Below are 15,153 nucleotides of genomic sequence, written 5' to 3' on the forward strand. Positions count from 1 at the left end.
TCTACGTATAGGTAATTCATAAATATTTTTACATTCTTTGTCTATATGAAAGAAAACATGTCAAAAAAATACTTTATAACTTTACTATAATTTATAATAGGATAGTGAGACAAAAAATGTAAAAAGGAAAATATTTTGCCCTTACCTTTACAAACTCCTGCGGACGCCCTTGGGCGCTACTATAATAAAAAAAGTGAGGTTCATTGTACTGACTTTCTTATCACAAGTTGATGGACAACCATACTATCTAAATCGTGTCTTATACATATTATACTTTACCAATGAGTGGCGAAGTCTGTAAAAATGTATTAGTAGAATTATTATAAAATATACATACGGATTATATACAATTTTCATATTATAATCATTAATGTGTGGTATAAACTGTAAATTAGAAACCACTTTTATTTTTCTACGATAAGTAACTATCATAATTAGTAATTACATATTGAGAAAAAATGGCAGCCAATTGTCCGGCGACGGAAATCTCGATTCCGTTATCGTACTCCAAACTGTTTAGTTATTTATTTCAACATATTATGCACGTTAATCACAAATATAATTTTGTAGATCTGATTAGTTAAAAATGTTGATTGTTTATATCGCGCGGCTTAAGAGCAGAATAAAAAACACTCAGGAACTCATCGGTCTATATTATAGATTCTTACCTATGTGAATTTCTTTGGCATCAAAAAAATAAAATTAGGTACCTATTAATTGTGTAACCACTTAAATAAGTCTCAAATATGATAATTGATAATAAATTAGGTATGTTCTATTAATACTGTTATCATAGACTTATATCTCTGTTATGAAGATGTTTCTTATAAATTTTAACCAATCTAATTAATGAATATATAGTATTACACTAGATTCTGAACTGAAGTGTATTGAGAAAAATAAAAAAATACCAGCTATTTATTAATAATAACTGCAATCACTACTAACAAAAAATATTGAAATAACAATAGTTTTTAGTGGGTCGTATACAAAAAAAATGTTGCAGTCAGGCATAGTCAAAGGCAATTTAAGAAATGTAATTTTGTATTAAGGCGGGTCTTAGTGGCTATTATTTAAGGGGAACAATTTAGGCAATTTCTTATCTTGTCGTCGCCGCCCGTAATCTTTGTGTTAGTCGTAAATGATTATTAGTGTGAGTGCGGTACTATATATGTACCACCACCTTCCGCCCTATCATACAGGTAGTACTGATACTGCGGGCGTATTTGCGAGTTGGGTCCGCGGTCGCTATCGCGTCTTTATCGTAAAACCATTGTGGGGATTTTAATGTTTTTATAATTACAATATTTACCGATAATAATTTATATTAGGGTTAATTATGATTTATGACTGTACTTGCCACTTGGATTTAGTTTTAATACATTACAATAATATAATATATAGTATAAGAAATAGGAATAGGTAGTATTTAAACATTTTAAAATTTTTTACATTTAATATAATTTATTTTTTATCAAATACTTAATAATACATAATAATATTGAAGTCGTTATTTTAATTAAATATATTACATTATAACTACGAAAAAAGCTAAAAATTAATCTCTAATGGGTAAACCACGATTAAAACGGGAATCTAATATTTCATGTAACAAATGGTCATGGTAAAATGAAATCAACTGTTGCTGCATTCGTAGTTCGAAAAAAACGTCATCTCGTACAATCTTTTGGTACAACATACCTGAAAACGTAAATGAGAACGATATATGAAATATTTAGTGAATCAAGTAATATTGTAAAATGTATGTGTATAACACTGGATCCTCGTCAAAATGTGGCGGCAATAATGTAAGAATTATGTTGTAAATTGTAAATAAAAAATGAATAACTACTGAAGCTGTACATTTTTCACGTAGTTATTAGCTTATTTAGAATACTTAGTACAAAATATTATTTTACTTGGTATCGCAAGTTATTCCACGATATTTTTACCATGACATTTTGACAGGATACCTATAAAACTATATAAGTATAATTTACGTACCTTTGGATGACCACACGACGAAATAACAGTAAGCTCTTTGTGTTATGTGTAGTTGTCCTTGTATTTGATAATAGTAATTATCATTTGTTTTTAAATTTAATTTTCCATCGATGACTGTCGCAAATTTCAATTTTCCATTTTGGATAGCATCTTCAGGTGTGAGATCTTTAATAGTGTATGGACATTTAATTTCTATGATACCATCGTCTTCGATTAGCCCGTCAGGACTTGCAGCCAAAAAATGATATGTTTTATCAACAAATAAACCAGCCGGTTTAATTTTTAAGTTGATCACTTTTTCGAAGGAAATTCTTGCTATAGGTTCATTTTCGATGCCATAGTTTGTCGATAAATTACCGGAAAATGTATTATATAATATACTTTTAACAGTATTTTTCCTTGACGTTGTTAATCGTAGTTTACAAACCTTTCCAAAATTTGAGGCTGTCAGTCGTATACTTCTCTCTACTTTCCATAGTTCGCTTTCAGACTGATTTTTCGTTGACTCTTCTAATGTTTTAATTTCTTCATTAGTCTTTGATACACGCTCTAAAAATTTTATTTTTTTAATATTAAATTCTTTTGGATCCATATCCAATATTTGAGGTTCTTCTTGAATACATCCATAGTCTCGGTCTGGGCCATTATAAACTTTTTTAGTAGACTTGGAATTTCCAAATAGTTGTCGTCTTTTTAATTTATTTTTATTTTTGTTCGAACGTTGTTCTATAAAACGTTTAGTAAATACACCTGGACTTGCCTTTGTAATTTTTTTGTGTAGTACACTTATATGCGACGGACCTGCATTTAAGGACGTTAGAGCAATATGACATCGTGTTTGGTAAGACCCTTTTAAAGAAAAATTAATACGCTTTCCACCTACGTATTTGGCGACTACACTATTATAATTTTCGACACAGTTATTATTAACATTGTGAATTAAACTTGAAGAATGGTGTGCTAATAAATTTCTTGCAGCTAAAATGTCATTCCAAAGACCGGATTTTTCTAAATCGGGCACTAAATTATATTCACCGTCTTTTAGGCCATCACAAAAATACTGATCACAATGTGTATGGTATCCAAATACATGATAAGGTCCATTCAAAATATCCGACTTAAGTAGTTTTACTTTTTCTGTAGCATTTATTTTCATATTACTACGAAACTTTATGGCTTCAGTAACAGCATATCGAAGACGGAGTACATTATTTTTTAAAAAAGTTCTTTGAACACCTGGAACAATATTCCCATTTGTACACTTGCGTCGACTAGCTGTTTCACGTAGTCTGTTTATATAGTTCCTAAGCAAATGATTTGTACACTCTATTTTCTTTATATTCAAATCCGGTCCATATGGTTTAGTTAAACTCAAGTTCTTCATCACACTACTATCACCGTCTCCGATTAACTTATCATAAATAAGGTTATGCATTGGAATACTCTCTTTGAATCCTTCAACTATTATACTTGATTCCATAGAAGTAGAGGTACTATCCCAATTCTTATAACACACGTGAGATCTGGTTGGTTCATTTTGTTGGGAAGCTCGATGACAAATAATGCAATATTTATTTTTAACGCCAACAAATAAACATTTTTTTGTATTCCATCCAAATATGGAAGCGACACCAGATAAAGCATTATAATTGCTTTTATATGATCTTTTTGACCATGCCCCATCTGCAATCACGGTTATCAAGGGACGTCCTTGTTCATCTACGTCTCCGTTTTCAATTGCAATTTTTGATTCCTCTTGTCCCGCTTTTATCATCTCATCCAAACTTACACTAAATATACTTTGACTAACTTGTTCGTGAATATTTTGATAAGTAGGAAGTGACATGCAATACATATCAAGTATACCACAGAACTCTTCCAATTGGGAATATCCTTGTCCCGTGTTTAATATGGCAGATGTAACTGCTGTATTTATACTGAAACCTTTTCGTTCAGGATCTTCTGAATAAATATTTTCTATCGTACCACATATTTTACATTTAAAAACAAATGTGCTAAAAAATCCATTTTTTTTTTCTTTTATAATTTTTAAGTCAGAAAATGTACAGTCAAACGTATTGTGTCGAATACTTTGAATTGCCTTGAATAAAAATGCTATATCAACCATCCTTCTGCCTTGTAATATATATCTAATAAAAAAAAATATGGGTAAAAAAGCTTGAAAATTGAATAAAAACCTCCTAATATATTGTTACAATGATATTTGAAAAATATTTAAAATCCATAGTCACAATTTTTTTATAAGCATATAAATTCAAATATTGACAAAATACGTAAAAATGACAAAAATTTGCAAATTATTTTGAGCTGTTTACGGACAATTTCATATTTCAATATTTTTAGTTTTTTTTTTCTATAAATATCAATAAAATTTTATTTAATGGGCCGAAAATCTTGAAAATTTAATACAAGGCTCCTGATATATTGTTACAATAGTAGTTGAAAAATATTAAAATACATAGGCAAATTTTTGTTTTACAAGCATTTAAACTTAAATTTTTGACTAAATTTTTTTTTTTTTTTTTTTTTATCTAGAAACTGTACAATCTGTACATAAAAAAAAAAGTACAATAAGCATAAGTGATGGTTATTTTTTAGTTATAATTTATGATCTTGAATATCTTGAGCGAAGAACCAACCAGCGAAGGCACTTCGGCTTGACTAAATTTAAAACTATTTTTTAGTTAAAAATGTATAAAATGTTCAACTTTTATAGCTAAGGATCGAAAATTGAAAAGAAGGTTCCACGTAAATAGGTTATAATATATAAATAACTTAATTCACAAAGAAACCAATTTATAAAAACTTAACACATTGCACCTATAATGTATATTGTAGTTATACTAATAAAAACATTAATCACTTACTCTTCTGCGTTTATTTTATGTCTGTCTGATACTACTAATCTGTATGTGGATTGAAATATGTTATTATTTATAGTATGCGTCATTGTGGCATCGTTTGTATTTCTTTTAAAAAATAATAGAAAATTAAAAATTAATAATTATAATAGAACAATAAAATAGAAATTACCTGCTATCAGACAAATCAATGTTTTCATCATTATTTTCATTTGAATTATTAGAATGATCCAAAATCTATTACAAAAATCAAAGAATAATAATCAGTGACGAATTTACCATTAGGCATTGTAGGAAGCTACCTAGGGCGGAAAATTTATTATAACACTTATTTTTTACAGCGTATGGCCTATTTTAAAATATGTTGAAAATTGTAAATAAATGTAAATATATAAATGCCTATGCCAAATAATGGTAAAAAAATCTGCCTCTAGTTATTTATATCTATAACATTACAAGGTATTATTTTAATTTATTATACAAAATAAACACATAGATACCTGAATATCGTTGTTCTCTAAGGTTTTAGTAATTTTGGAATGCAGATTTTTCAAATTATGCCTTGATTTTTTCCGTGGCGCAGATAATTTTGCACGAGTTTTTTTACTGAATCGCCAATCACTCATTTTTATAAATGTATTATTATTTGCAAATGCATAAAATGAACACAAACGTTAAATGTAGTGAAACACGACGTCACTAAATACAAACTAGTGGTAACAACTTACTATTTTCATTGATTATAAATATTATAGTATTATTATTAGTAGTACCTATTATTATTACTACTAAAGTATTTTAATCAATGGTATTATTAATAATATAATAAGTAAAATATATCAATTTAATTTCGAAGAAATTCAAACTCGATAACAATAGATTTTATATCGCCCGGCTGCGGGCACACGGTTCAATAGCACACGTACGCGCATGCACAAGTCAACGTAATCACACTCGATTTTTGCACACTCGCAACAGTGAAAATGCTAATAATAATAAGCTGGCGATAAATACACATACTTCTAATAGTCTAATTTCAATTTTGAAAAATTTTTTGAATTCGTCAGCCTCTTTTCTATGATTTGTAGGAAACCGATTTTGAATATTTTGGATAATTTACATATATAACGGTTCCAAATGACTGCTTGATTTCTCAAATTTAACTTGCACTTTTAAGTGCTAACAAGACAAAAAGATGAAAAAGTTTTTCCTACAGATCATAGAAAAGAGGCTAACGAATTCAAATAAGTATTCAAAATTAAAATTTGACTACTAGAAGTATGTGTATTTTTCGCCAGCTTATTGGTCTAAATGAATGAAAAATCCAATCGTTTAGAGCAGCCTTAACTAGTAAATGTTCAGTTAGACATATGGAAAAAAACATTTATGTAAAAACAGCTGTAATAAAATAATTGAAAATGTATACACGCTTAATAGACTTTAATCATTAGATGACAACAAACAAAATTTTAAAATCCAAGAGAATTATGTGTTGAGTAATACATGTTTCCACAACCAGTCTCTGTTGTGAGAGAGACATTGTGAACTTATGCAGTGCTCAGCTTTTTTGAAAGTGGGCGAATGAATTGAATATGAATTTTTTACTATTTTCAGACCACGGAAAGAGGTAAAATAGTACTTTGGGACTTTTTCGTTATTTTGAGATCTGTTGTATGAGTATTAAAAAAACTATGCGGAAAAGAACCATACAAAATGAACAAAATGTATCAAACTTGCCCCAATTTACCTACGATCTATGGTAACTACAAATACAAATAATAGGTTTATAACGTAAATTGGAATAACCTGACCAGACCAATATTTATTACATTTTAAATCCTTCATTTCTATAGGCCTAGCCCATAGTATATTACTATAATAACTATTTAAACTTTGAACCTATACGCTAGCTGGAGGTAACTATATAATAATAAGAAGGTAATCAATAACTAATAAGGATAGTAATCATTAGGTATATATATAGTTTTAGAAGTATGAATGTCGAAGCTAATAATAATTAGTGTAATAAATATGTGTATAGTATATGAGTTTGAAAACTCTGCCTTTCATTTTAAACGTATTCAACGACACTTTACACTTTTCAAAATTTCATCACGTCTAAATCAATTCATAACCATCACTCACTGTAATAAAAACGTTTGCGTTATATTTACAAAAGATTTTTCACTAATCATAGGCATTATTGTCTACCCACTTGCGCGATCTGTTTGATCTCAACAACGCGCACCCTTACCACGTATATGTACACCCTGCGAACGTATACACACAAAACAACACACCACTCAAATTGATCAGTATAATGAGAACTTCCGAAGTACCTACCAAACACCACACGAGGTCTCAAACCTTTAACTTTATTAGTCAAATCAATAAACATAAATTAATTAATTTTCACGCTGTTTTTTCGATAACATATTGAAGAACCTATACTATAGGTATATATCAAACATAATATGGTGACAAAATCTAAAAAGGACATTTTCAATTTTACCTAAATGTAGGTGAAAAATATTCCAAATTTCAACTATATAAACTATATAATATTATTATTGTTTATTAATATTGCATTAATATAATAGTATTTTATTGTTATTATTGTTTGAGTCAATACAAACTTACATACCTATTAGAATGGTAAACATAAAATTACTATTAATTTACAGTTATTCGTTTTTTAAATTACAACAATATTATAAGAATATCGATTTTTTCCGAAATCTGGTTTTGCGTAAAATATGTCGTTTTTCCAAAGATATTTTGCAAAGTACACACAAAACAAAACACGCTGACAAATGAATACGCTTCACTCTGCTCAGAATCTAAAAAATAGTACATTTTCATGTTCAACCGTTAACAATCACTTATCATTTGAATCGATATTTTTGTTTTTGAGAGAACGACCGGGTCGTGGACGACCAACCATTTTCTAAAATAATAATTAATGCATAATAATATGATGTATAATATATAATATATATTAGGTATGATACGTATTGCGCTTATACGCTTAGTAATACAGTAGACAATACTAATATAGTAATATATAATACCACTAATGTAATACACTTTAGTTTATAATGCTGAAAATTTGCGCTAATTATTGTGCAGCTGTTAATCGTTATAGTGTCGTAGGAATATAATGTCAATTAAATAGCTTAGAATTCAGTATTGAAATAAGTATAACATTTTCACCTTTACTGATTTAGTAAAATTGTTGATGTTAAATAATATATATTTATTATTTATTTTTCAGATCTTACATTCTTATTGGAATTATTATTAGTTTACCAATAATACATTTTTAAATAAAGTTCAAGTGCATAAAAAATATTAACTAAATAATACTGTTATTATGCAAACCAGTATGAGCACTGATAATATTGTTTATTCATTGACAATATTCGTGTGCGATAATTATGTTATTTGTTGCATTCAAATGGTCTTGTTTTGTAAGTTGTTACTTTCTTAACACAATAAACAAAGCACTTTTCAATTATTCTCCAAAAATATAATGATACAAGTATAAAACATCTATACTGCCACAACTGATGGTAAAATTATGTAATTATGGAATAGCTTACAATAAGTAATAACTATACACTATATAGGTAGTTAGTAGTTACCTGCCATATACTATATGATATTTTTCCTTCATATTAGTACATTACGCAGTTTTATATTTTGATTTTTTCCCCTCGATTCACTGCAAGTAAACAAACACACATATACGATAAAAACGAATAAGTACCTATATGTACTTACTTATTGAACACATACCAATATCAAATATTATTGTGTGCACCCTAAATCAATCACGTATTTGAGAGGATTACCCCTCTAATATACCTTTACATTCGTGTACTAATGTACCACGGGGTCACTCATGTAGACATTCATTTGATTCCTTTTAAGTGTTCCTGGTTTCTTATTAAGGAAAAAGTAACAATATAAAATAATTTTATGAAAACAATATAACATCGACCGAGAAACATTCTACTTGAAAATATATACTATCCATTATGATATTATGTACGCCAGCTACTTTTATCTGCAGTAGGTATATACATTTTCAATATACTGTTTTATAAGTTATTAGATGCCTTGCCGGGTACTGAATTTCTCAGTCAATGTTAATCCGTTGGTCACAGATGCGTATACAAAGAGGAATTCATGTCCCACATACCCTTTTCTTAAGGGCTTTGTATTATAAATACCTATCGTAAAAAGTATATATTACACAGGTAATTTATGTTACTGTCAGGCATTAGTAGGTGGGTTATTAGAGTCTAGAGGTACTAGAGTAGCTTAAATTAATTTTTGCCGAAGAAATTGTATTTTAAAATGTCATTGTGAGTACAAAATATAATAATATTATATTCTAAAAGTTTCAAGTACCCGTGAACAATATTTTTAAATTACAAAAAAATAACTAAAATTGTAATTTTGTCCATATTTGAACTTAAAATGTCTATAAAAAAGAACTGTGTTTATATATTTATAAGATTTTTTGACGTATGAACAATTTATGATGATCCTTGATTAACCTATTCATTGTTATGCAGGTTCATAGATTTCAAATAATATACTTTTTAAAAAATGTTCGATATTTTTTTTAATTTTAGGTTAGAGTATAATCAAATATACAATACAATACATGCAGGGCAAAATATTCAAAGCGAAGTCGCATTATACACATAGACATAGGTCGTATTCGTATATATTTAGTAGCACTAAATTTAAAACATCGATATACATAAGAAACCATATTGTACAATTAGTATTATAAAAAAGTATTAAAATAATGATTGTCGATTTATCTTATATAAATATAATAATAATATAATTTAATTTAATAATATTATATAGGTACCAGGTATAATAACTAATAAGTAATAAGTATTAAGTACCTACCGCATAGGTACTTCCGTTGCAACTGGCGGGCCAACTCTCTTAAAAATATCATACAATGCATTCACTTCATTATCGTATTCGAAGTGAAACATTTATTTTCTTGGTATCTAATGAGCTCTTAACGTTATTATAAAAAATAATAATAATTAATAGTCGTCCACATTAAAATATAATAGTTATAGAAGCCAAAAATAAATAAAATTAAAAATTATCTAACGGATAAGAGCATACAATTGATATAATATAATATTCATAATTTTCATAATATTAATTAATAATAGTCCACATTAAAATATAATAGTTATAAGTAAATAATACATTTGACAAAATTAAAAATTACTAACCTAACGGGGCTAAGAGTATGTAATTGATATTATAATATAATATTCATAATTTTCATAATATTAATTAATAATCGTCCACATTAAAATATAATAGTTATAAGTAAATAATACATTTTACATAAAATATATCAATTATATTAATATGAAGCCAAAAATTAAAAATTCCCTAACGGCCAGGAGCATACAATAAATTGATATAATATAATATTCATAATAAAACTGGCAGAGTTTACATATACACATTTCAGGTAAGAAAATAAAACTGGCGGAGTTTACATTAGACCTTTTAATTACCTTTTTATCTAACCGGTATTCTGGCGGAGTTTACAATCGCCCATGTAACAAATACCATTACAAAAATGAAACAATAGATATCTGGTCGTAAAATTTTGGTTTCGAATGATAACAATTTTAAACGCATATTTCGGTATCTTGATTCCACAATCATAGATATTTAAAAGTATCTAACAATGTTAAGTGTATGGAGTCCCGAGGTTTGAGTTTATATGCTTCAAGAATAAACAAAGTCTTTATAACATAATATTAGCGATATGATTAAATGATAATGGTTGGTATAATATTAGCGTATACATGTATGCTATGAAATTTGTCGAGGTAGGGGTAATTTTATAGTGCGTTTTTTTACAACTATCGAAAAAAAAATTAACCGGTCAAAAGTAATAAGAGAAAATATTAATTATAAACAACATACTATAATATATAAAACAATATACTATTTTAATTATAAATAGGTAGTTTATGTATTTAAGTGAAACACACATTATAATATATTTTATGTAAGTACTCAGTTACCCATAAAATATCGACATAATATACTTACAAAATACTAGACTACTTCAAGAATCTATCGAACGCAATACCGTAGTTGTATACGTTTGATATAGTAGGAAATGCCCTACTAAAAACCATTGGGGAATATTACCTATTACCCTCTTCACGGCAGAGGCAATCGCTATACTTTCTGTTGTAATCAGTGATCACAATATAAACAATTAATACAATATACATAATATGTAGAGTGATTCTATTATCTTGAACCAGCCTACAGACATAGTAGATCTTATAGGAAATATATTAAGGATTTTTTATTTTTTTAAACATTTAAGTACCTACTATTTTACACGTTTCTATAATGATCAGATTTGTTCTGCGCCAGACTTATAAATTACATATTATGTTTCCTGTCTAACGTTTAAAAACCACCCTGTACCACTTATTTCTGCCAAGTATACCTATATATAATTATCATGTTTTGTATACGTGTGATGCAGGTGTGTGGCAAAGGCTTCCGACAAGCGTCCACGCTGTGCCGCCACAAGATCATACACACCGAAGAAAAGCCACACACGTGCGCCATTTGCGGAAAGGCGTTCAACAGGAGTTCGACGTTGAACACGCACACACGGATACACGCCGGGTACAAGCCGTACACGTGCGAATACTGTGGCAAGGGATTTCACCAAAAAGGCAACTACAAGAATCACAAGCTTACGCACAGCGTGGAAAAGGCGTATAAATGCACCGTGTGCCATAAAGCTTTTCATCAGGTATATTATGATGTCGGTAGTTATCACAGATAAATAGTCCCTACTGACCGGGACTAAATATCATAGGAGTACCTATATAGTAGTAGGTTCTGCATTAGATACCTCCAATACAATCTATCATTATTCTTTTCTAAGCAATTACGTATTATTATATTGATTTTTATGATTTTTAACCGTGTTGTGAGTCCACAGTATTACGAAAAGAGATTCGATTGATAGGTTACTTGTATACCTTCCTCAGGTGGCCAAGTATAAATGTCACAAAATAAGTTTTCTTCAAAGTGGTGTATGCGTGCATTTTTCAATAATATAGACCCCATACAAATATTTTGTGGCTAAAATTTAAAAATATATATTTTATTAAAAGTTAAATCATTTTTCCTCAACATTTGTCAATAAAAATTTTCGAAAATATGACCTTAAAATCTTCAAACATCTTTTAAAAATTAAAATAATATGCATTGAAAATGTTTGACGTAACTCTAACAGTATGGAACATATTATTATAGTTTTTCCTTATACTTAATAATATATTATATGAATATACGATCACACAGAAAAAATATCGAAATGCATATAACTCTACTCATTAGAGTACTAGACTGATTTTTTTGGTTTGGAAAACAACAAATGCTTCAGCCATACTTTTAATTAGTAAGTACCTATCTGTCTACCAAGTATGGGACACAAGTGTTTGAGAGATTTTAGTGTTTTAAAGGAGGTGAAATGGGTGTTAAAGATCAAGTGTGCTTTATGCGGCTTTCAACAAGTCATATAATATTTAACGACGAAAAAGTTAAATGACTAAAAAAAAACAACGAGGATGCCGTTTGACAGTCGATTAATATTATTCTAAATAGTATACTGTTCTAATTACTAGAACAAACGAGAATGAGTTGGAGCGTTTGGAGTTAGAACGAGTGCAGAGAAAACGGACAAATGTATATCGCCTCTATTCTCTAACCGGGAGAACTTACCTGTATTTACTTTGGTAGGGACCATAACGTGTTTTTGTTATTATTTCTTTAAGTTGAGCTACTTTCAGATCTCATTAAACCCTCCACACTATCACTATGGCCCTCACCCAAAGAGTCTCGGAACGGTACTCGAATATTCCTGGTATCATTCTAAAATATTATTTTCTTTTTTGTGTGTACCTATCAATATACCGAACAGGTGTACAACCTGACGTTTCATATGCACACGCACAACGACAAGAAACCGTTCACATGTCACGTCTGTGGCAAAGGGTTTTGCCGGAACTTCGATCTCAAGAAACACTTGCGCAAACTCCACGACGCCCCTTATCCGCAGCACCAGTCCGCAGCAATGGCGCCACAGGCCTCCACAGCCGCACTGACGTCGCAACCGCCTTTGCCACCGCCGCCGCAGAACGTCCGCCACGGCCTTGGAACGTGCGTGCCACAGTTCCAGTCGGTCCAGGCTGGATCTCAAAGGAACGGAATCATGTCAAACAATTCGCCGCGCCACTACTGATTCCCAACGGGAGTTGGTTAGGTGAGGCGGTCGTCCGTCGGGCGAATTTCTTATATCGTGTACAATACTTATATTTATGTGTAATCAAGCCCAAAGACCACAATAATATATAATAACATATTATTATTATATTATATTATGGTTACCTACCTATTTTTCTTACAATATTTATGTCGATATTACGTCGACTTTGTATTTTTGTCCTGGAACTCGATAAGTACCCTCGTGTTTTGAACGAATATGATGTTTGGTCTAGTTACATTTTTAACGTAGGTACAATACCTACATTGTAGGGAACTACTCACAACCGCGGATATTATACTTAATAATTGTTAGTTATTACTTATACTTATACTATATGGTTAGATGTAGGTACTAAGTTACACTAGCTTAGGCATAGGCGTAAACTGGATGGGGGAAAGAGGGGGCAACTGCCCCCTTTCAAAAAACTTAACGGGGGGTCCCTTGGTATTTTGTAAATTAATTTTAAAAATATAATCAAAAAAGCATTTTTAATTTGTAAAAATTATTTTTTCAAGAAAACTGAAAAGTATAATATTTTAAAAAGATTAACTAAAGAAAACAAAATGAATAACCAAAATGTTTTTATTCATTGCCATTTATTTTTACATATGCGATATGCCATCGTAATACATCGCGATAACAGAATTTAATCTATTATCATAATTATAGAGTAAAAACAAAACCAAACAGCAAACTGCAGTCTGCTGTGTTCTGAAAAATCTTTAAGGTTCGGTAAAATCTTAGTTCATATACTATGGATGGAGCCACAGCGTATTATTTTGTTGCCGATATTAGCGACATGTGCACATGCGCGATGGAACTCCTCGCATAATTATCCATAAATCATAGTTCGTGGTTAATTATATTATTTAAAGTAGACATTATACTATTTTTTCAATATAATATTATATTTAAACATATATGATGATTTGATAACAAATTATCTGTGGATAAAATATATGCAAGAAGCGACTCGTTGATATTGGCAAAACATTTTTGTATTGGTATATTACGCTGTAGCTCTATCCATAATGCATAGAATAGTAAGTTTTATTTAGCTTAGATAATAATATTATTATGTTATGCTTTCCAGTTTCCACTGATTAAGTATATATTTAGACATTTAGTCTCCAGATATCTTTAAGTATACGGTATATCGACATAAAATAAAGTTTGCCCCCCCCCCCCCCCCCCCCCACCATAAAAATTGCCCAAGTTACGCCCGTGAGCTTAGGAGTGTTGCAAATGCGTTGATTAATTTTCACGAGAAAGATGTGGTTTTTCTTAAAATTTGATTAATGTGTTACTGTGCGTATTTAGTTATGGTCACTAACTTTAACATAATAATTACGTTTATTCAAAGGGGAAGTGGTGAGTAAGTATAACCTTTTTTCCCCTCCCCGGTGGTATATAAGGGGCGCAGCTACAGTAGATATTAATTTAAAAAAAATTGAAGAACTATACATGCATAGGGCGATAATATCGAGCGACATACCTACTGATAAATGACAATCCAACCTTCAAATTAATGTACTTACCAAATAAGCTTAAATTTGGATTGGAGAATTTGTTCCTGTCATCAATTATACGATAGAAAATTAAAGCTGATGGCATGGCCCATGGCAACTAAACCATATCTATATAAATGTAATATAATAATATTTCCGACATTCCCATAGGACGGAAGGTATTACGAAAACTCGTATTAAAATTTGATTTCCATCTCTTCGCATTAAAATAAATTTCTAAAATCTAATTCGAATTATGAATTTACATACACAGGTTACAGGTCTATAGGTAGGTAAGTATCCTCGTATAAATGATTTTTAAGAATTATAAATTATAAACATCTGGATTTAAACGATTTTTGTTAAAAAAAAAAATATTATACGCCTTACAAAA

General features: G+C 29.7%; 2 protein-coding genes across 3 annotated transcripts in view; one reads left to right on the forward strand and one right to left on the reverse strand.

The window, feature by feature from the left end:
- Nucleotides 1–14,433, forward strand: part of LOC132937014 (zinc finger protein 629-like) — a 77,698-nt gene extending 63,265 nt beyond the window's left edge. For both annotated transcript variants that reach the window (XM_061003839.1, XM_061003840.1), the window contains exons 3-4: nucleotides 11,455–11,730; nucleotides 12,907–14,433. In XM_061003839.1, coding sequence (XP_060859822.1) covers nucleotides 11,455–11,730; nucleotides 12,907–13,227 — 597 coding nt within the window. In that variant the 3' untranslated portion in view covers nucleotides 13,228–14,433. The remainder of the gene's footprint in view (nucleotides 1–11,454; nucleotides 11,731–12,906) is intronic.
- On the reverse strand, nucleotides 999–5,800 carry LOC132935810 (uncharacterized). Its single transcript, XM_061002431.1, has 5 exons — nucleotides 5,387–5,800; nucleotides 5,059–5,123; nucleotides 4,893–4,994; nucleotides 2,005–4,154; nucleotides 999–1,701 (listed from the first exon to the last, which is right to left on the reverse strand). The coding sequence occupies exons 1-5, from the start codon at nucleotides 5,510–5,512 to the stop codon at nucleotides 1,559–1,561; spliced, it is 2,586 nt and encodes an 861-aa protein (XP_060858414.1). The 5' UTR covers nucleotides 5,513–5,800; the 3' UTR covers nucleotides 999–1,558.
- Nucleotides 14,434–15,153: the final 720 nt, after the last annotated feature.

This window comes from Metopolophium dirhodum, chromosome 1, assembly GCF_019925205.1.
Source record: "Metopolophium dirhodum isolate CAU chromosome 1, ASM1992520v1, whole genome shotgun sequence".
Classification (NCBI taxonomy): Eukaryota; Metazoa; Arthropoda; class Insecta; order Hemiptera; family Aphididae; genus Metopolophium; species Metopolophium dirhodum.

Excerpts from the sequence above, each read along its gene's own strand:
- LOC132935810 (XM_061002431.1), bottom strand. The coding sequence starts at position 5,512 with ATGAGTGATTGGCGATTCAGTAAAAAAACTCGTGCAAAATTATCTGCG. Across the intron at positions 5,124-5,386 it reads TAGAGAACAACGATATTCAG|ATTTTGGATCATTCTAATAA; the intron begins GTATCTATGTGT and ends TTTTTGTAATAG. Across the intron at positions 1,702-2,004 it reads CGTCGTGTGGTCATCCAAAG|GTATGTTGTACCAAAAGATT; the intron begins GTACGTAAATTA and ends TTACGTTTTCAG.